General features: G+C 39.8%; 1 protein-coding gene across 1 annotated transcript; it reads right to left on the reverse strand.

Annotated features, from left to right (window-relative positions):
- Nucleotides 1-4,177: 4,177 nt before the first annotated feature.
- On the reverse strand, nt 4,178-20,096 carry LOC149276605 (ubiquitin carboxyl-terminal hydrolase 40-like). Its single transcript, XM_089503459.1, has 31 exons — nt 19,892-20,096; nt 19,717-19,784; nt 18,829-18,942; nt 18,435-18,599; nt 17,998-18,144; nt 17,259-17,402; nt 16,997-17,125; nt 15,698-15,781; nt 15,263-15,373; nt 14,886-15,162; nt 14,634-14,715; nt 13,741-13,912; nt 13,218-13,302; nt 12,960-13,030; nt 12,343-12,650; nt 11,481-11,595; nt 10,392-10,446; nt 10,005-10,058; nt 9,439-9,527; nt 8,372-8,458; nt 8,172-8,208; nt 7,991-8,058; nt 7,488-7,562; nt 7,184-7,289; nt 7,011-7,090; nt 6,676-6,794; nt 6,139-6,204; nt 5,813-6,023; nt 5,034-5,129; nt 4,829-4,923; nt 4,178-4,289 (listed from the first exon to the last, which is right to left on the reverse strand). The coding sequence occupies exons 1-31, from the start codon at nt 20,094-20,096 to the stop codon at nt 4,178-4,180; spliced, it is 3,627 nt and encodes a 1,208-aa protein (XP_089359585.1).
- Nucleotides 20,097-22,287: the final 2,191 nt, after the last annotated feature.

Consider the following 22,287-nt stretch of genomic DNA (forward strand, 5'->3'; position numbering starts at 1 on the left):
GTTTCTACTCAGTGAATAAATACAGAAGAGATGACCAGGACGCACTGAACGCCTCTTTCCAAAAAGTGTCCGGAAGCCCCCAGGAGTCATCTTAATCAACCCTATGAAATCTTATCTGTTACACAAACCAGCTAGAACTGGCAGCTAGCTCATGCTTTTTTCTCCCTAGCTCTCCTAGACAGGTTCCGGAATGGCTAGCCTACTCTCACCCCAATAGTTCCTTGCCTGTACAGACAAAGTCTCCGTGAAATACCATTTAATGGGTAGACTAGATTGCACCTTTTGAACCCTTTTATTCTTAACACTGCTTTTACCCCAGTGCCTGCATTACATTTTCCAATTGCTTTCCCTGCTTGTTCACTGTTTTGCTATAACTCATAGCATTGCCAGTCTTACATGTAGTAACACTGAGTTGTCTCTGGCTGTGTATTCTGCTCTTTTACCTTTGCCTATCCTAACCATCCAGATATTAACATCCTAGTTCGTGGTCTCTAGCCAACACGACAGCTGGTGCCAACGTTTCCCTTATAGACATATTACTGCATTCTAGAAGATGAGACAGGAGAAAGGTCTGCCAGATTTACTGCTCACATCAAGTCAATTGCTCTCTAACGTTATTCATTTTATACTCAATATTTACTGTTTTTAACTTGAAATGATAAATATTTTATCCAATGGAAACTCATGGTTTATGTATTTCTTTATGGTTCAAACCACCAACAAGCCACAAAATGCACATAAGCAAATCATTAACAACGAATAATAGGGTGTAATTCCCAGCGACTCTTCATTCACCATAACTTAAAAGAAATCTAAAATTTACATATAACCATGTGATACACACAAAGACCAAAAGACACAATTTCAGTTATAAACCAGAATAAATGATTAGGATTGCCACAGCGCATAAATATACACTGTATTTTTAAAAAGTGCTCAGAGTCAAAGGTAATAGATTGATAACACAACCATAGTGGCACAAGGGAGTACGATAGTTTGAAACAAGTGTATAAATAAAACATATACAGCAAAATAAATATTAACAAAATCTATATTATTATGCATCGATTGTATACTAATATATATATATATATATATATATATATATATATATATATATATATATATATATACATACACACACACATCCCAAGTGTGGTGGTACAAAAGTAATATTGTCAGGAGTTGAGTGTTATAAGGATTTGGAAAATAATCTTATTAATAATAAAATATTTAATATAAATAAATTTAGGTAGATTCATTTTTTTTTCTTCACCTCAGTGCAAAAGGAAACATGCATACACTAGGTGTGCATCTCCGATGCCATGATAGATTCTACATAACATTGTATTTCGGTCAAAGAATCAACATATTTTTAATGGTTTTTATTTGTTCTTTTTACCTTAGTGACACGTAGTCTTCATCTTTCATCATCTTTAACATCAACAACTTAAATCAAATTGCTTTGTTTTTCCGTCACAGCACCATGGAGGAATTCTTGCCCACTCCTCTATGCAGAACTCCTTTAGCTCTGTGACATTTGGAGGTATTCAAGCATAAAACCTTTATTTCAGGTCTTGTCCAGACATTGACTACCCTGTTCAAAAACTTAACATTTCTTGTTCTTCAACTATTTGCTTATGCGGTTCGGATCTTTGTCCCCAAATCATCACAATGCTTGACAGTTACTATCATTTTCTTACTATGGAATGCAGTTTTCACTAATCGTAATAGAAGCTTTACTCAAAATGTTCCATATTTGGCTCATCTGTCCATAGAATGTTTTCCCCAACTATCCAGGAATTTCTCAAACACTAGACATTTACGTGTTTCTTATAGCACAGTTGTTTCTGCTTTGCTACTCTGCGACAAATCCCATGTTTACTCAGTGGCTGCGTAACTCTTTACACAAAGCTGTGTAACTCTTTGCAGACTGATACTCAACGATAACCATTTTCCAAACGTGTTCAAAAATGCCTTTTGACTATACCATGATGTGGCTCGGGTCCTTGTGTGCGGACGTCGTCAATCTGATGACAAGGGTCAGACTGACATTTGGCAGGGTTGGCCAAATCAGGCCTGGTTGTTTAGCAAGCTCTTCAAAACTCCAGACCCCAATGATCCATTTCAATTAACTAGGTGGAGCAATAACTTAAAGATTGCATGATTACCTAGCACCTATCAAGTAAATAAAACAAGAACCAGATACCGGTCAGACGGTTTCTCAGACTATCTGCTAAATATGAATACAAACTAGAAAATCCAGATTACAGAGTAGGTTAATATTCTTCAGTAGGGCTGTAGGGGACATTACACTGCTCCTTTATTTAAATGTCATTGCCTTAGAACACCAGATAATCTGTGATTAAACATTGTTGTCATCCCACAAGTTCCATCAGGTTCTATTACATGCTTGATTGTGCTGCACAGCAATTCAAAACCTCAAAAGGTTTGTCACAAAAAGCGTAGCCCTTCAGTCGGGAACTGCATATCTTATAATGCTTCGGCAACAGTGATACTTCTACCTCTACTAGACAAAGGTCTTTCTTTAGGTGCACCTATCTTTTGAACTCTTAGTTACATGGGGGGGGGGGCACATAACTAGAGCTCCTATAGACACATCACTTCTCCTAGCCAACAGTAGCGTTGCAGAATGTGATTGTGCTATTTAAATCACCAAAAAAATTATAAAAAGAATAATTCCTCCACTATGCTTGCAGTAATAGATTACACACAGTAAATGCTGCATTTAAATGTTTTATTTTGCCTGTTTAAAGAAACTGTCAAATCTGTTGAACCGTTGATTGTGTTTGGCAGTGATTCGGGGCCATCTGAATATTCAGCACACATTTATGTTCTACAGCAAGAAGCATCGTATCTAAAAGAGCTCAAGATTTTTGTTCATATAAAGCCAACTTGCATTAAACTGAACTACATGTGTAAAATCCTGTTGCCTTACATCCCATCTGTTATTAAATAAAAAAAAAAAACACAAAAAACTACCTATGAATGTAGTGTAGGGAAATAATTTTGATACTGGATTTGCTGGGATTACATTGTAAAAAGCAGCTTTAAAGGATTCTACCACGTTAACTATGTTTCCTATGGTGGCCAGAAATGCCATGTAAATGACTGGCTAATCATCTTGAGCAATCTACTACAGCTGGATTTCCAAAGGGTAGTTGTGAGCGATTATAAGGAAGGTTGTGGCAGTCTTACAAACACAAAGAGCACAATTCTGAGAGATGTGCCTACAGTGAGAAAACAAAACATCTGATTCGGCCAAAGGCACAGGCATTAATGACTATAAAAAAGTAGGTCTCTGATGTCACAAGTTGCGGTAATAAACATTTTGAACAGGTTTTACTTTTTTTCTATATAAATAGAGAAGAGTCCACTGTTTTTGAATACTTTACCTGTTGCCTTGGACCACTGGAATGCTTTTTTTTTACAGAGATATAAACCATTAAGAATCTATATGGTCATTATAGCAGAGCAAAATAAACAACAACCACAATAAATGTAATTTGTCATTCTACCTTTCCTTCTCTCACAGCCAGTGATGTATTCAGGCCTAGGCCAGCAGCCCCTCCGGTGCATATCAGGAAGCCAACCACCCTACTGGGCGATCAGGCTCCCTGTAGAGCCACTACTCAATGTGCTAGTTAAAAGGGAGATCACGTCAACCAGCCCATTAAAACACAGAGTTGGCACAGTCAGCCTTAGTTTCCTTCTGCTGGAGGGCCAGAATATGACAGCATATCCAGGCAGTCAGCAGGAAGGTCATCAGTGTGGGTGGGTTCCAGGTGGTCCTGCTGTGGGTAAGGCCTAGGGTTGCGCAGAAGATATAAACACCACTACTTAGCAACTTACTTAGCAGTAAATTGAGAATACAGCAAGGATGATTTAAAGGAGGAAAAACAAGGCACCACCATATAGACAAAATGTCCCTGACTTTTAGGAGTAAGACTCCTATTTTGCATGTGGGTCAAAGATAATTAGAATTATATTAAACCCACAAGGAGGTAGAGGAGCACCTGGTTATTAGCTCCAGGTGCAGATAAAGATATACACTGCATCAACACGCTGCTTCCTACATCTGTGTGTTCTCATGTCCCTGAGTTAGATATAATAATATTTATCCTACAAAGTCTCCCTAGTGTTCCTTGTCCTTGTGCTACCGGAATACCCCAACCCGGATGGAAAGTGCGGACTCCGTCTTCCGGGGCCTAGGATGATCTCTTTCTTTGGAGACATTTTTTTCGTTATTCAGGTGTTCATTTTGATCACTGTGAAAAAGAAGCAAAGAAAAGCAGTTATTTAGAGAGATTATATCGAAGTTAAAGGAAAACTAATAATAATGAATAAATGCACAGCCAATAAGATGACACAGAACTTTATAGAAAAAATAAGGAGATTAGGTTTGAGTCATTTTGAGTAAAAAAACAAACAATTATTTCAGCTCATTTGTTAACAAGAAAATATAAGCCCACGCCACCATTTTACAGCCTGTATCACCCTGTAAAAGTAAAAACAATTATAGACTATATAAAGCATTGGATCCTTTTATTTAATTACTGGAGACATTATGTAACAGAAATTACAGTGTTAAATATTATTCTGCAGTGCAGCCCTCTACATTGATGGCGGAGCGAGAGCCCTAGTGCAATCCAGTGATGTGCAAATTGTGATCCAGTACTGGGTCCTGACCCCATGCTTGAAAAACCCGTTCGGTATCTTTCAGTGGACTGAAAATGTTCACATCAACATCTCTGTGGTGGAAGATCCATTTAGTGCTACACAAAGTGTGTGTCAGTGTAATGCCCACCTGCTCAACTTTCCATTTATATCCTGTCTACGCTTCTCCTTTGCAATGTAGTCATCTTCTGAAGCGAAGTCTGTCCGGTTATCCAGAAAAAGGTTCTGCATAAGAAAAGCATTGGAGATCTGTGTCAGTTCCCGTTAACAACTTGCCCAATCCATTATATCCTTCAGCTTAGATGTTTTCCACCGACAGCAGAGGAACCACTCACCTTCACCCCAATAGTGTCCCCATCCTTTAAGTGATAGGGCGCCCCCTGCAGGTTCTCAGCTTTCTTCTTTTTCCTCTTTTTAGAGACTTGCTGGGTCTAAAAGAAAAAGAACGCAATTGAAGTTTCACAACAGAAGCCATTTTGAAAACACAGCGATATATATTTGAGATAAAGGTCAGGTCATAGTGCATACAAAAGAAAACATAGGCTAGAAAGAGAATATAAAGCAGTCCATGCACTTGCTGCTTAGAAAAGTTAACAGAAAATAAGGTACGTCAAGACTAGAATTGACAGACTAAGACCGATACATTAGGTGGTGAGAGCCCTGTCCGCAAGCTTACAATCTTGTACTCCGCGACATCGCTTACAAATTCATAGTCTCTACTGTCCGTTTAATATGGTTCACCATTCACTGAGATGCCCAACATTTAAGCAAGGATTTTGACAAAGGCTATCGTTGCTATTGTCTGTTACCTGTTGGGCGCAGGTTGGAGTGGTTGCACCTTATAGTAACATATATAATTTATCATATAATGTTTTAGAATTTAGCATATGTTTTAAGTCACCTTTCAGTTAATTAATAAAAAAAAACAAAGTAACCAATTTAGACATCAACAGGTGCAACTTGCCCGTGTTTATGAACCAATCTCAAATTAATCTAGCTACTATATAAGTCAGAAAACCACAATTTAATGTGCAGTCGGTAAAGAAAAGGTTAGTAAGATTATGCATAGCAATTGCTAGACACACAGGGTCCTTCTCTCACTCCCAGTTCTCACCCAGCTGGATATTTGGAGCCATTCGTGTTTGTCTGGAAAGTGCTTCGCAATCTCCACCTTATCGACGGGCAGCGAGCAATGGTTTGCAATTCTCTGGCGCAGGGCATGGCCTGTGCAGCCGTGGGAAACGTCCCACACAAGATCCACGGGGGGAAAGTAGCGACATTCCCCAGGGACAGCCAGCTGGACTCTCAGTAACAGATCTTGGGGGCTGAAAAATCAAGACAGGGAAAAAAGAATATCTTACTAGGAGCATGTGCATCAATCGTTACACCTCGATCATTGTACGGATTGACCTTAGTCACCCCTTTTACTGTAACACTCACCCCAAACACTCCTCACTCTGAAGAGTTTCTACGCAGAGTACGGTCCGGATTCCCAGGTTGTAATCACTGCGAAGAGGCAATCCAGAAATAAACTCATTATGGTAAAATTATCAAATTACTATTAACCCCTTCACAACACAGCCCGTACTCACAATGCATTGTCCTTAAGGGGTTATACAATATTTATTATGTAACAAATGTAATTAACATTGAATTATAAATATATATTTGCAGTGTTTTTCTGCATATGAGCTTGTATCCTTATCTCCTAATCTCTGTGCATCTTGAAACAACTGGAAAGCTACAGTCAATGTAAGAGATGCAAGCGTATAACCTGGAAGCCAGGAAAACAAAGATTTCTCATTAAATCTTTGTGATACAAGTCAAGAGATTTCTTCATCAGTAGTAATATGTTGAATCTATCGGGCAGCCCGACATGTTCTGAAAGGGCTTTATTGAATTGTGCACAAAATGCATATTAAAAAACTATATATCACACACGTACATAATTATATCTTTCCAGGTAAAGCTCCATACCTGATCTGTAAGTTAGGAGAACGCAGGATTTTTCCCAAATGCTTATTCTCCAAAGTCCAGATCCGAAGGAATTCAGGAGATGGAATCCCCAAAGCCTCAAGAAATGGCAAGGTCATAATCTGAAGACAAAAAAATGAGGTTGCCAAGTCGAAAAATATGTACTATTGTGATTAAGGTGGTTTAAATACTGTTCATATAACAATTACTAGAGTATCATTTATGGATACACTATACCTAGCATGCTTAGTAAAATCACATTACTACAGATTTATTGACCACATATATAACCTTAATATGATCAGTAAACCTGGACACGCCGACACCTATGCACACACCTGTATTTTTAGATCCTGCAGAGAATTTTCTCCAGATAGTTCAATGTGGCCCACAAAGCAGAAGTTAGAGTCCAGGCCATCTTTCAGGGCATCCTCTGAAGAAAAAGAAGACGATCAGTCGTGTCACGTGTTCAATGACCATTTAATACGATAGAAATAAAAAGACACCGTACCTCCACAGGGCAATACATGCAGAGCTGCAAGGTGAGAGGCGATCTGATTGATGTCATCCTGCTGTCCATGAGGACAGTAAAGCCAGACTGGCAACTTTAGGAATCCCTAAACAGAAAATAGACTTACATGATTGATAGCACATTACTACAGACAAGAAAGACCTAGAACCCAGACTTCTAGCGAAGCCAGTGAGACGATCTGGCTGAAACGAGAAGCTCCAATACTTTTACAGGGTTAAAGGTGACGCAGACTTAGATATAAAAAGTGAGCTGATGGAATGGTCTATAAAACTGCTTTTCTTACCTTGGGTGGAAGTCTCCCCTCTGTGATCACAAAAATGTCTCCTGAGCGGATATTTAGCTCTTTAAGTGTAGACTCCTAAAGCAGACAAACACTTAAGCATAATATCTAGAGACTACAATATAAGAGTAAAAACAACTTTCACATCTTTTCTGGCATCTAAATAATGACCAGCTATCAATTATAAATGACATAAACAACACAGGAAACAGAAAAAAATGATAAAATCGGAATTGTGAAAAGTAAGGCAAACACTTTTATTATATGTTTTTCATATCAGAGAAGGGTACAATTTTAGATTACTACTAATACTTCCCAATAATTGTTGGGGGTTTGCAGACAAAGCACATATGTTACACCACAGTACGGTTATAATGCCAGTATGAGAGTTATTAGTGCATGTAACAAAGGACTCTATTGGCATAAAAGACATTGGTTTATATGCATTTAGTAGGTCTTAGTGGTTGAAATGAATCAGGTGCTACTTGCAGAAAAGCAATGGTTACCTCATCAGTAATAGCGTCCCCTGCTTCATAACACCAATCCATTTTCCGCAGGTGCCAACCAGTCTCAGCTGAGAGGGCAAAAAAATATATAGGAGTGAGGGGCAGCAGCACGGATTCCATCAATGGAGTTAGACCGTCATAATGGCATAAATAGGATGAGGATCAAAGGACAGAGTTTTACCTGGTAAATCAGCTTTCTGTAACATCAGTTCTAGACTCTGAAACAAAAAATACTGGTGAGAATAGAACTAAAGGAATAAAAAAAACACAAGAACAGGCAGAGGGAGAATGTAAGAATTATAATGCAGATACAGACAGATTTAGCAGGATAGGGAAGGCGAGGGAGACATAGCAAAGTGTCCATATCTGGACAGTCAATACCTCCTTAACGGTTAGTGTCTCCTCTAGAATAATGTCTTGTTCCTGACCATTCTCCAGATCAGTCCCAGGGATAAAATAAAGGAAGAGCTGAGAAAAAAAGAGGGAGGTCATTTAGAATCTTATTTCAGGTAACGTGGAAGACCCCTAACATTCCCATTCTTTTGTTGTCTACTTATCTCACTCTGATGCCATTGGTGTTTATTAAATACCCCTTTCTAGGACAAGGATGCGCCGTTTCAGTCTGGGATAGCTGTTACAAGAAGGTGTTAAAGCAGACATACTCCATAGCGGAGTAACATGATTTGCCCTAAAAACAGGATTCTTCAGCTGTAATAAGGTTTGAATAGAAGAACACACCATTTTAACACTCATACATGCGCTGTATTCTACTACAGAAGTTCACAATAGGTCATAGAGAGGTCCCGGATGCCCTTGTACTATAATAATAATAATTTAAAAAGCTCTTAAGCCTGGCATCCAAAGAGAAACCTGTTAATTAGTGACCAGTGTTTCTGTTTGCAACATGGTTTCTGAATGTACTGTACCAAAGGTACGCTTAGAAATCTTTTTTCAAAATTGCATCAGACCATCTGAAAAAGTTCAAAAAAATCCCCTAGGATTAATTTAAAAAAACAAACAAAAAAAAAAACCAGGAGACAGATTACAAAATGAATTCCATAGCAGCCACGCAAAGCCAATCCCAAAACCAAAGAATACATTTCTTTTGTTAATATTATTTATTGACTAATTTAGCGCCGTCGTATGCCAAAAATACTTTAAACACCCAAAAACATAGTAACCAGGTGTCTGGTCTGGTAGACTTGGGCATTATGTAAAGAGGCGTATTTATTCATTCCCATTTTACATGGTTTTTTTTTCCCCCTCAATTCAGTCGTACCTGGTTTATAAGGCAGTTTTATCAGTAATGGTTAAATTATGTTCTCTCATTTAAAATGGTGACATACAAAACAAAGCTGATCAGTAATCTGCATAAAAGATGAGCAGTGAGCTTATTCTGATCTATTCTATCTATGATCTACCTGGTCTATTGTGTATTTACGACTCACCTCGGAGATTTTGGGAGATCTCCCTCTGCACAGTGCCAGAACGTTACCCGTTTTAATCTCTGCCTCCTGCACAGTTATATTCTCCGGCACTGCAACAAGAACGACACGTGAGATACAGCCTCTTTCACATGTCTCCTAACTGGTGAAAAAACATCAGTAAATCCTTCTTTTTAAGGTTAAGAAGTATGAAAACCTGAAATTAACAAACACACAAGGGGACCTAACCAGGAAGATTCTAAAATCATGCGGGACACAGCAGCATAATGATTTCTAAAGGATTTAGTATTTGTATTTCAATGAGAGCTGCTTTATTTGCCCCTGAGCATGTATGATTATTGCTCTCCATTAGGTTACCCCTCTTTTTTAGTGGAAACAGACTCGTTGATGCAGGGTAAGAAGGAAAAAAACGACGATGAGGGGTTGAGCACACAACATGGAATTATTTTGTTTTTGACCTTCGCTCCATGGATCCGTTCTTCTTAATTTTAGTCTACCTTCAAATGATTGATATAGGAAAGACACTAACAATGGCATTGCACGTAAGAACCGCTCACTCGGTATATTACCTGGTGGAAGCAATTTCCCATTCTTGTGCAGAGGCCGCAAGCATGTATCATCCTCTGCAGAAGAAACCACATGTAACGTGTTAAACAGCACGGTCAGTACTAACCAAGCCTCCGAAAACAAAACCCTCCATACACACACAGATCTGTAATACTATTCAAAGTTGGGCCAGATTCAAATAAATGTACTACAAACATGTTTTCCTATATACACAAGAACAAATTTCAATATCAGAATGAAACTTCTTGCATTACTGAGCAAATGCACAAGCATGCTACCACCACCTGAAAATAACTAAACTACTTTGCCATACGATCTTTCATTTTGGAAATTAATGGAAGGCTACACACTAGCGGGCGAGGAAACATGGAGGGAAAAGTGGTTCTTACCAAACTGTTGTAACTGCAGCTTCTCAACAGCCTTGATGCGGATATTGGACACAATCTGAAAATGCAGAACACAGTAAGAGAAGCAAGATTTCCTACAATGATTCATAGTTGCTACTAATTTGATTTGTTTTAGCAAAACATTTGGAAGCGGAAGGTTGGCCAGTGTTGGCTTAGTGATGGGCAGCTTTATCTTCATTTGGCAGATTTCCATAAAGCTCACTAAAAAAAAAAAGTTAACTACAAGTGCAAAAGAAACTTCGGAAAGGCCTAAAACCTGAAAACATATTACATGTAAGACTTAAGAGAGCTTGTACTTACAGCACTTCAATATATATTGAATACCTCATGTAAGGTATTTGCTACTCGTAAATCATATACCGCTGTCATATTTGGAGGCTTTCTTCCACACTGGGAAGCTTTCAAGATATCTACTTGGGATCCCTACAGAAACACCACCTATATGACACTCAAGGCTCAACACTATCCTATATTTAGGATTTTTGCAAATTAGAGGACATTTCCAAGTTCTTTAAAAGGTTGTACACCTTATTATACATCTAAAGCATGTTCATATTAATAAAAGAAAGGTTTTAAATAGAGGTTATAATATGCATGGGAGGACACACGACATATAAACCTCTGTTTTCAAACCTTGGTTTTCTGGAGGCATTTTGTGCCCCATGAACGAAGCGTGCACATTAATGCACTCAAAATAATTCAAATTATTTAGCTGAAGTGAAAAAAAGCACTTATCGCTATGAGTAGCTGCAGAGCACCGCTGACTCTGCAGTCCGAGTTTCACATCAGTTTTGACTGCTTGAACTTTCTGTGTCCGTCAGGTCTCGTTAGACCCACTGGAACTCTCACATCAGCCGGCACCGGAGCTGGCCATCAGAGAGCATGCATGCGCTAGGCTTTTGGCGGAACACGCAGTATTGCGCAGAGATCAATCCCGCCAAAAGCCTCTCATCCAGCGCAAATAGCTTGTGGGAGGAGAGAATGTTTATTTTTAAGGGGAAACTTGGCCATCATATACATCGAAGTGCATACGATGGCTTGTTGGAGAGTCATTTTAATACATATACTCACAGTATTGGGAGTTACGGAGATTTGCACGGTCTCCATCTTGTCTTGTGACCTGCACCAATCCTGCACTTGGAGAAAGTTTGGATTTAAACCGTTTTCAGAAGCAAAAATGATTTCCCTGCAAGATAAACACATTGAAATCCTGAACAAAATGATGTAAAAATGAGTGTTCATGCATTAGATCCTGGTTTACATATTATGTAGACATTAACATGAAAAGGTTTCACTATACATGGTACAATTTCACACATCCACTGTCCTAACCACTGCCACTGCAAGAAAAGAGAGATGTGAAACACTATATTACCTTAAATTTCAGCCCTAATTTCCGTGCCATGTGGTACCGACATCAAACAAACATGGTCATTGTAAAGTGCAACTGTGAGCCCGCAATTCTTTCATACAGTCCCAGAACGATATCAGCATGAGAATACTCTTAGAAAGAGGAGGATGATGGTAACCGTGTCTTGGTCAACTAAGCCTAGGATGCCCAGTGCATAGGGTTTACATCCACTGTGCCATACAAATAAATGGCATGTCATCCTAGTGGGCTCCATGAAAGCCCACAAATCTATGAACCAGATGTAGACATCAACTAATTTACACCACAGAGAACGGTGTCCTAACAACCTTCCATCCTTATCTTTCCATCCTTCACAGGCCATGACAACATGGTCTCAGCACTCCGAACACGACAGCTGACAGCATGAGGTGGGACCTGGGGGAGGGCAGCTGGGCAAGGCCTAGCACAGAGAACCACCTTAACCACCATAGGAAAGTATACATTTCTCCATATCCATGTCTCCTAGAGATTTTGTTTGCAAAAGTCAGCTTTAAAAAGGTCAACATGCAGTTTAATACTAACCCTGCTTTATGAGCATTCAACAGAAGGAGACAGCTCCCATCTTTAACTCCAAGCATCTTCAACGTCTTGTTCATATCCTTAAGGGTACAGACGCTCCACCCGCCACTGCTTTCAGTGGATTTTAAGCACAGTAATGGCTCCTGGGTGGAAACGCCAGTTAGCTTCTCTTGTACATCACACAGCCGGGAGTTGGCTGGGAAGACAAACTGATTTTCTCTGTAAGCGGGGCCATTGTTTGGGGTCTGCTGCAAAATGGTGAGAAGGAGAGGAGCACAGTCTGCCCCAGTCTGCACAAACACACCACCAACCTGCAGGGAAAGTACATACATAGCATTATAAACCAAGGCTATGGAAGCATTGAAAGTATTCGGAAACAACACGTGCCTTCAAGAGCAACAAATATCCATCTGCACTACCTACTATTGATTTACAAATGGAACACTGAAAGTCAAAATCTATTATTCTTAGATGACACTGATTTGGTAAAATAGTATTAAAAATAAATCTAAAAGGGTGTTGCATCATCACCTCTCCTTTTTTTATTCCACCCTCTAGAATATGAATGTATTTTTTCTATAAAGGTGATGTACAGGGTTCACAAATCCAGATTTTCTTACCTTCTTGCCATCCCACACAAAGATGTCCTCTCTGTCCTTGATTCCTGTGCTGATTAGGTTCATTTTGTCATCTGAGAGAAAGGTCAAGCAAACGAAACAACAAAGGCAGGGTCAAGATGGTTTATAAGATCAGTTAAATTAATTCAGTGCTTGAAGACTTGCAGCTGAATATAGGTTTGAAATACATAATTCAGGAGTATTCTATTATTTAACTGTACCCGTTTATGCATAGTACCCAGAAATTCACCAATTACTCACCATTTAAATTGTGGAAGAGATGAAGACCTGCAGGGAGAGTCTTTGCAACGCTCAGTACTTGCCCTTCCAATGATTTATCTATCAGCTGCGACAATAAAACAATGTTCAAATTAGTCTTTGGTCTAAAATAGGGACAATTCAGTGTCACACAGAGCACCCTGAAAAATGAATGCTTGTGAAATTACGAATAAAATAAAAGAAATAATAATGACTCCCTTCCATCGACTAGCTCCTGCTGAAATCAATGGGAGTTGGAGTCTTGTAACCCCCCCCCCCACAGACCATTCACCGAGCAAACACCAAAGCTGATTGAAGGTCAGACATATCTCCTGCACAGCCACTAACCGAGGGTGGGGAACGGAACAAGTGCCTATATGAGGGGATTCTGCTGAATCCCTCAATGCATTTGCAAGGGGGACACCATGGGACCTCCTTAAAAGAGAGACCTCCTTACCAAGAGAATGTGAACATTCAGTCTTCTAATCAGGCAAACAAAAAGAAAACAGAAGGGAAAAGCAATCACCTTAAAGATAGTTTGTTTCATGTCGCCTACAGTGCCACGGCGGTCCACAGTGATTTCCAGGATGCTGTCATTGCGGGAAACAGTTGGATGCAGAGCACCATTGTCAAAGTGATAACAAGATGAGAGATGGAGGTGCAGTTCCAAACGGTTAATCTCAGTGTCAGATTCTACCCTGTTTATAACAAATATAGTTTTTTCATTTAATTTATAAAAAAAAGTCACCACTTTTATTTTAGGTACATCAAGTTCAAGAAGTACTAATCCTGCAACAGTAACACAAATGGAACAATCACCGAACAAGCAAGTTAAGTAATTGGAACAGCTAAAGAATGGTAAAGAGAATATCTTTATTTATTTAGTGCCAGCAGGTGCATTTAGCCATTTACAACACAAATGCAGTTGTAGAATAAGAAGACTTTTCATACTGTCATTTTGATTGGTGTACAACAGGTATAAATACATTGGAAGTGAACCTTTATTGTCTATGCAACAAAGATATTACCGTATCTTTACCAAATGTGGCATTTTTCTTTCCAAGACTACCGCTGCAAAATTGTATACCTCTATAAGAAAAGGAGGTCCTTGCTCTGTACAGCTTATAGACAACGTACCAAAACAAAAAGTGAAGAAAAACCAAACAAAAATCATGCAGGTGAGTAAAACATCTCAGCTCAGTGACTTCTCCATGCACTATGAGGTTCCATACATAATATGGCTGATTACATGGCTTCCAAGATTTCTCGCCAGGGTCAATTTCAGCTCTCCTTGTAGACAACACTCACATGGATCAGCCCTTCATATAAAGCATTGAGAAGTCAGAGAGTGCAAATGTTTAACTCGCCTTCAGCTTCTCAGTTTAGGGAATATAGACAAAAATGAAAGGATAGGCCTGCCTCTTTTGCTGGAGCTCCTTGTTTGCATGATCCATCTCTTGACGCAGATAATCTGGTACTCCAAACCAAGCGTTGCCAATAGCTGCAAAGAATTGGAAATTTTCACTGTAATCTGTAAGAAGATGTAAACTCTTACAAGAGCTGACATTATTAGGGAATTTCCAGACACAGAGAGAAAGAAAGATATGGATATGATAACTTTTAAACACCCTTAATCCAGGCCTAAATCATGATAAAGGAGTTCTGTCACACCTTCCTTTGGCCTTTGCAGATGGCTTTTGCGATAAAATAGCATGTATGCACTTTCTTTGCCCTGGAACTGCTTCTCAATATCCTTCTCGAGGATAGGCTGCACAGATGAGTCGTTAAAGTCAAACCAGTGGCTGAGGCTTTTCTCCGGTGTACGCAGATTCTCTGTAGTGTTCTGATCGAAGACAAGGACATCAGAAGCTCGTTTGTCAGATTGCGCCAATCCTACCGATGAACCATCTGAGGTTAAGTGGAAGATGTGCGGGTGGCTCTGCAGGAACTAAGAAAGTTGACTGTTTAACAAACCACGCACCCCATGTACCTTTAAAAAAAAATACAACACAAAGCAAACACCTTACAACTGTATCGCTTTTCTTTACCTTGCGGATGCCTCCATGTTGTTTCCGATACATTTTGTTCCAGGATGTTCCTGTGTGTTCTAATAGTTTTTGCCCCAGCTGATCAATCGAAACCATTTTATCGACCCCAGCCTATGGTAAAAATTGTAAATGCGTTTTGATAAAATAAGAGGTTATGTGCCTGTGCTAATGCTTCAGCAAAGTTCACAGACACTAAAACAAAGTCCCAATCTCTATTGCTATGTGATGTCTTAGGTGACATAAATCAGTCGGCAGGCGTAATATGGTATTGACTTCTGTATTTCTTATACATATTTATAAACTCTGGTCTTTGAAAGCTTCCTCATTATTACGACAAAAAAAGTTTTATATAGGTCACATTCTTTTCAGATATGAGATGGAGCTTGATAGTCTATAATACATGCATTGAAATGCTGTGCGGTGGACCTGACTTACCTCTGCTATGACAGAAGCAAGAATCACTGCAGGCGATTCATGGTCATCCACATCATCCTGTGCTACTGATTTTTTAACCTTCTCCTGTTCAGTAAAAGAGAGAGGCTCTCAAAATTATATGTTTTAAACTGGAAAATCATAAGAAGCTCAACACCAACAAAAACATAAGGGAGTAAGAAGACTGCTGACAATGTACATACTGTACAATGTATTATATTGAACATGTGCTCTGCCAGAAAACGTGTACAAAACAAAGATAAGCTACCATCATTTTGTTTAAAGAAACGTGAATGAACCTAAAATCACGTGCTATGTGCTGAAATAAATAAAATTAATCAATAAAAAAGGGTAAATACAAATAATACTTCCCAAATAGGACCGCAGCTGCCCAAAAAAAGACACTCTTCCTCAGGGTGTAGAAATTCAAACCAACCAAAAAATTATGGGGCGCAGATACATATAAGGGGAAAAAAACAAAAACAATATAGTGTAGAGTGTAAGATCAATTTTATGTGTAGGTGAAGTGTTGCACTCACAAGTGGAATAGATGATTCAGACCCATCCAAGTAGAATGCAATAATATCTTTAATAATCTTCGTGTTGAATCTAAAAAATAAACTATAGTGCAATATCTGGGTAAAGAATTAATTTCACCAGTAAAAAATGCACTCACATTTAGTCCGTGCACCCAAAGTGCATAAACACGGAAACAGCTATAAAAAAAAAAAAAAAAAAAAAAAAAGTACAAAATCGGAACAAGACTACTTACCGGATTGATTATACTTCTACTGAAGAAGCCAAGTCGGCGAAACGCGTTTGGAAGGATCTATTTGGACTATTCTATATTCCACAACCGGTGGATTTTCAACACACACGCTTTATGCACTTTGGGTGCATGGACTAAACGTGAGTGCATTTTTTACTGGTGAAATTAATTCTTTACCCAGATATTGCACTATTTTAGTTTATTTTTTAGATTCAACACGAAGATTATTAAAGATATTATTGCATTCTACTTGGATGGGTCTGAATCATCTATTCCACTTGTGAGTGCAACACTTCACCTACACATAAAATTGATCTTACACTCTACACTATATTGTTTTTTTCCTTTATATGTATCTGCGCCCCATAATTTTTCGGTTGGTCATCATTTTGTTTAAGACAGAACTGTAGAGCATGTGTCAATGTAGGGGAGCCAGTCGCTGAACTCTTAATGGTAACAGTGGAAGACTTTTGTTACATGAAGTTCTGAAAATGAGTAATGCCGGGTCTTCTCATATCCAAGAGAATGCTTACCTGACAGTCCCAGTTTCCCAACTCATCGACATCCCAGATGTAGACATGATAGTGACCCCCATAGCAACCGCCTTTGTGAATGATAACAGAAAAGAGCTCATATGCATACGCAAGGTCCTCCAGTTGTTGCTGTAAATGAGACGAGCTGTATCAGTGAGGCACTCTTGTAGATTCACCACACTGTGTCCACAAAACACTTTAGGCCACTTCCACTAAAATGTGGCAGCTGCACATAACCTAAAAAGAAGAACATTTCCCATACCTGCTCACAAAAGGGCCGGATATTGAGACGGGTTGGGAAGGTGTAACGCGACGTCTCCTTATACCGCTCACACTTTGTGAAATCAAAGTTAAATCTAAGCAGAGACACCGTGAGAAAGGGTGGTAGCTTCCTCAATTTTGTAGACTGTTGGAGACAAACAAAAAGACAGAAGACATGAAACAAAAACATGCTTTGGGACTGGTGTGTCCCATTATCAGCATACATATCAGCCAAATGGGCCACATTCAAAACAAATTACATGTGGGCAGAAATTATCCAGACTGGGTGGTTAAGACACTAGCCAAATACACCAATAATTGCCCTGTTTTTTCCTTTCATGACCTTCACCGTCATTATCCGTATCCAGGATTTCACCGATGCTGTACCCCTTCTCCGGAATTGCTTTCCCCGTTCTGTCAGATTTTCACATTTTTAAAAGCTCTCTGAACAACCTCGACAGCTCATCCTGACTCAACCAACTCATCCTTATCCAAGCAGTCCACCTCCGCAACAGACTAGATTGTAAGCTCACAAGAGCAGGGCCCTCTTATCCTTTTGTACCAGTTTGTGATTTTAAATTTATCCCACTGACTTTGATTTTAAATTGCTACAAAGTCTGGAAGATGCCTTCTTGGAATTTCCACTCGGCCAGCTTAAACCTTACTGGAAATACAGAGCGCTCTCTATATTCCTTGACCATTGTCAGTAATCAAATAGGTATCAAGAAACTGAACCGTACCTTAGCAGCTGGAACAAGTTTAGTGCAAGCTCCACATCGATACAAGTTGTCTCCCTCGAATATTTCCTCCTCTACATACATGTTACACAACGATTCCTCCAAGCTGCACATGTTCCTCACAGCCACAGTTAAATCAAGGAAATCCTCCTGTCAAAAGGTATGAATGGAGAGTTACTTAAGAGCTCACAAAGAACGCCTCACTCCCCCTTAAAGACTGCAGACAAGACTGGAACAATCGAATGTAATATACTTTTCACTATTTAAAAAAATAAAATAAATAACAGCTACGTCTGCATGCAACACCCAGAACTTTATCACTGTTCATAAGCTTCTCATTACACACACACACACATATATATATATATATAATTTACTGGCAACAAAAAATAACATTTCCACAACCATAATTTTACAAACCAATCTGCTGATGATCTAACCTGCCGCTCACTAACGTAGCCACATTCATGGCATTTAATTCGATTAACCGCAGTGCCGTGATACAAGTCCTGTATGAGGTTGTGACCAGACGTGCCCTCCAGGGAACTCTCCAAGGCGCTGAATAAGATTCGGTTTAGCTCCTGCACATCATGTTGGCCAGTCTCCTGAAACAGCAAGAGGAAAACAGGTATTTGTAAGGACAGGTAAGAGTGATACGAAGAGAGAAAATACCATTTTTGCATTGAATAGCTCTACATAATGGGGTCCATGCACTAGAGGGAGTATTGTCAGGAGAGTTTGCAGGGGGAGCTGTGGTTTCAACATTCACGATTGTAAAGCATACTAAGAAACAAAATAAATTGCCAGATTATTAAAATTTCATGGACAGCACACCTCATTGCTGTTCCAGCCAAAACTACTCGTGAGCTCAGTAGTTGATGCAGCCTGCTGATCCAGCAGCAGGAGCTGCGCAAACAGTCGCTGTAACTGCAGGGGAATGATCCGCACCTGGAGAAACAAGCAAAATAGTGAAAATAGCGACTGAGTTTAAAAGGCAATCTTCCCAAACCCCAAATATAAGTTCATATATACATAACTGATCTACGCATATAGCCCAACCCAAAAGTCATGTTTTTCCTTGCGTCTTGTCGTTTTACTTGCGTATTGGAGAAAATAATAATAATGTATTCGCTTGGTTATAAGACGACCCCAAACTTTGGCTCTTAACGAAAGAAAAAGGCTTGAATATAAGACAACCCTGTTGGGGGAAAAAATCTGGGTAATGGAACTGATACCAGGGAGAAGCAAACGAAGAAAAGGGACAGAAGAAAAGGAAGACAAAAGAGAAAAAAAGTAAGCTGCGGAAAAGAAAACAGACACAGAAGCGACTGGCAGAGAAGGTAGGGAGACATTGAGAGAGATTGCATGGGGGAGTGACAAGTTCCTAGGCTTAGTCCGCTGTGCTGCGGATCCGAGGACTAAATATCAAGTATAAGAGGAGATCGTATTTTTATGAAAAATACCTTGTCTCATATTCAAGCAAACTCGGCAATAATAATAATAATTATGATTTCAATCTATTTTTTTCAAACTATTTTGACAAGTATGAATAAAATGTTTAAAAAGCTAATTAAAAACACAATACATTTATTTAAAAATACAATCACTGTTTTGACACGCCTGTAAATTGTCATTAAGCACCTTTCAAGTACGTGACGTTAACCAACTCCAGAATTCTTAATATTTCCCAAGTCTCGTAAAATACAAGCGCAAAATAAGCACCTTAGAGTCCGGATCATCTTTCTCTTCCAAAGACCCGAGGTCCTTGGGCCCTAAAGAAAACAGGGCTTCTGCAGAGATACAATAAAAATAAGAATTATATATATATGTATGTGTTTGTTTATCTTACTTTGTTGTTAGAATTTTCTAAGGGAAATTGCACAGCTAAAATTCGAACCTCGGAATTCTGGGGTGAAGAGCAGGGTCTGCAGTAGAGAGTTTAGGTAACAGGTGCCTCCCTGGTTCTTGAGTCCACTCAGTCTCGTAGATCCACGCGGTTCTGGTATCTCTGCATCTTTGGATATTATTTTTCTACCGTTTCCATCCAGGCTGTTTAAAAGGAATGAGAAGTCCTCCTCTTCTTCAAACAGATCTCCAAACATTTTGGGTTATTAGATAATAATCTGCAGGATTCCGATAATTTCAGGGCAATGAAAATGCAGAATAATAAGAGAGCATACATTTGTAGATGAGATGTTAAGTAATGACGGCAAAAACAGTTAGACAGTTATGGGCATGATGCCTAAAGCAAGGTAGCAAGTATGACTGATGGGTTAGACTTATGACATCATCAAGCACATAAATGGTTTTACTTAAGGAAGCAATGTAATCAAGTATTCTGTAAACCTTTAGGGTTTATTATTTTGTGCGTACATAAGTTTGCCAAAAAATAAAATCAATACATAGCAGATAATAAAATCTGCTCCCTTAAATGTAAGGGATCCTTAATGTCTATTGCATGTCACTTGGCCACTTGAAAATCTGCACATTTAGCGACAAATAATTAAAGATTAATTCCGCAAAAACATATTTACAGAGGAAACCTCGAACCGGGCACAGAAAAACAAAAAAGCACATTCCATTTCCTATTTCCTATTCCGCTGACAGGCCAGTTGCCATGCTAAGGGGCCTCGGCTGGTAGCCTGCCTACATCCCCCTTTTCACAGCCCGTATTCCAATTACCCTTTTGAGAATGAATTCACCTGCAGGCACCTGACACGGGTAGAGAAAAAGTATTTCCAATCCGTTCATCTGTTACCCGGCAGCCGCCATGTTTGTTGTGGACGGCATGAATCCGCGGGGCATGTCGGGAAATGTAGTCCACACTGTTACAAAAACTTTCGTCATTGTTTGAACGTTCAATAGACGCTCGCTCCTGTCAGGACCAGCTGACGTCATCAGAGCAATGTGCATCACGTGGCCATATGGGCTAAATATGTGTCAGGCGAGGCGGGAAGGTAAGGACTGGCGCTTTAATGGTCATTTGCTGGAGTTGTGGTCGCTTTCTGCAGGGGGGGGGTAGCCAAGCTCAGGGTAAAATGAGGGGTTAGTTAAAGAAGCTTTAGCCCTTTTAGTGAATGAGGCATTTAGTATACGTTTTGGGGTAACTTGCAAAGTAATATATGGCTTTGGTTCCCTTGCAAATCATTTTGAAAAAAAAATTAGAAAGTGGCCCTGGCAGCCAGGTTGGTTGCACATGTAGAGTTTGCATGTCAGTTGTGTGTATGAACTTATTGTATCCAGGCCCACTTGTGTTTCTCCAGAGTGATGACCCCAACCATTTGTCTGTCAATGCGTTTGTTACCCTTTCCTTCCAGCGTGACCCATGTGTTGCTCTTACATAAGTGCCTACAGAGGCATCTGGATTAACTGGCTAGAGTTGAGCTCTTGTAGTCCAAATCATAATAATCATTTTAATAAAGATTTTGTTGCCACCATTAATGAGTTGCTACAATAAAATCTTTGTGATGACTTTCTAAGGGCTCACAGTGACTCTCAGGATCAGCTAGTTAAGGCACTATCACGCTGCATCACGCTGATTTACATACCTGGGAACTCTCCCGGAGACTCCAGGAGAAGTTCTGGTTCTCTGGGTTGACACCTGAATCCTCTCGGTCGCGGGAGCAGGGTCCGGATACGCCCCACTCCTCGGCCATTTTCCCCTTAAGCGGGAGGTGTCCCTTGACGTCAGCGGTTAGTCCTGATTGCAGCCTACAAGGGAAGGCTCTGGGTAGACAGAGACCGAAGTTCCCAGAAATGCTTCTACAATGATGGATGTCTTGTGGTGAGAACATTGATCCTCGCTTCTTGGCCTTTTGGTCAGTGAGAGAAGGAAAGCGTGGTCCTCTATCCCTTAAACAGTGGCGGAACTACCGGGGTCGCGACTGCGATCGGGCCTTGGAGTTCTGCCACTCAGGGGAGCCCAAGCAGGGCCGGACTGGCCCACCGGGAAATTCGCAGATTCGTGGAAGACAATTGCCGAAATCTAATCTAAACGGCCACTGTGTGCCGATGCGGCCGCTACTTTAATTCTTTTTTTTTTTTTCATTTAATATGGCAAGCCGAATCGGCTTGCCATATTAAACTTAAAAAAAGAAAGTATTCAGTATGTCGCAGACTTCACTGGCCACTTGACTCAGTTTTTTTGCGAAAATACTGTGGATGACACTCCGGTCCATGTGCTTTGGGAGGCCCATAAGGGGTCGCTTCATCCAGCTGGGTGCCAGGCTGAAACGTGCTAGCCAGGCGTCCATGGTCGCTTTGTCGCGTCAAACTGCTGAACTCGAATTGCGC

The sequence above is a fragment of the Sceloporus occidentalis genome, unplaced genomic scaffold (assembly GCF_023333645.1).
Source record: "Sceloporus occidentalis isolate IW3139 unplaced genomic scaffold, rSceOcc1.0.p SCAF_233, whole genome shotgun sequence".
NCBI classification, from domain to species: domain Eukaryota; kingdom Metazoa; phylum Chordata; class Lepidosauria; order Squamata; family Phrynosomatidae; genus Sceloporus; species Sceloporus occidentalis.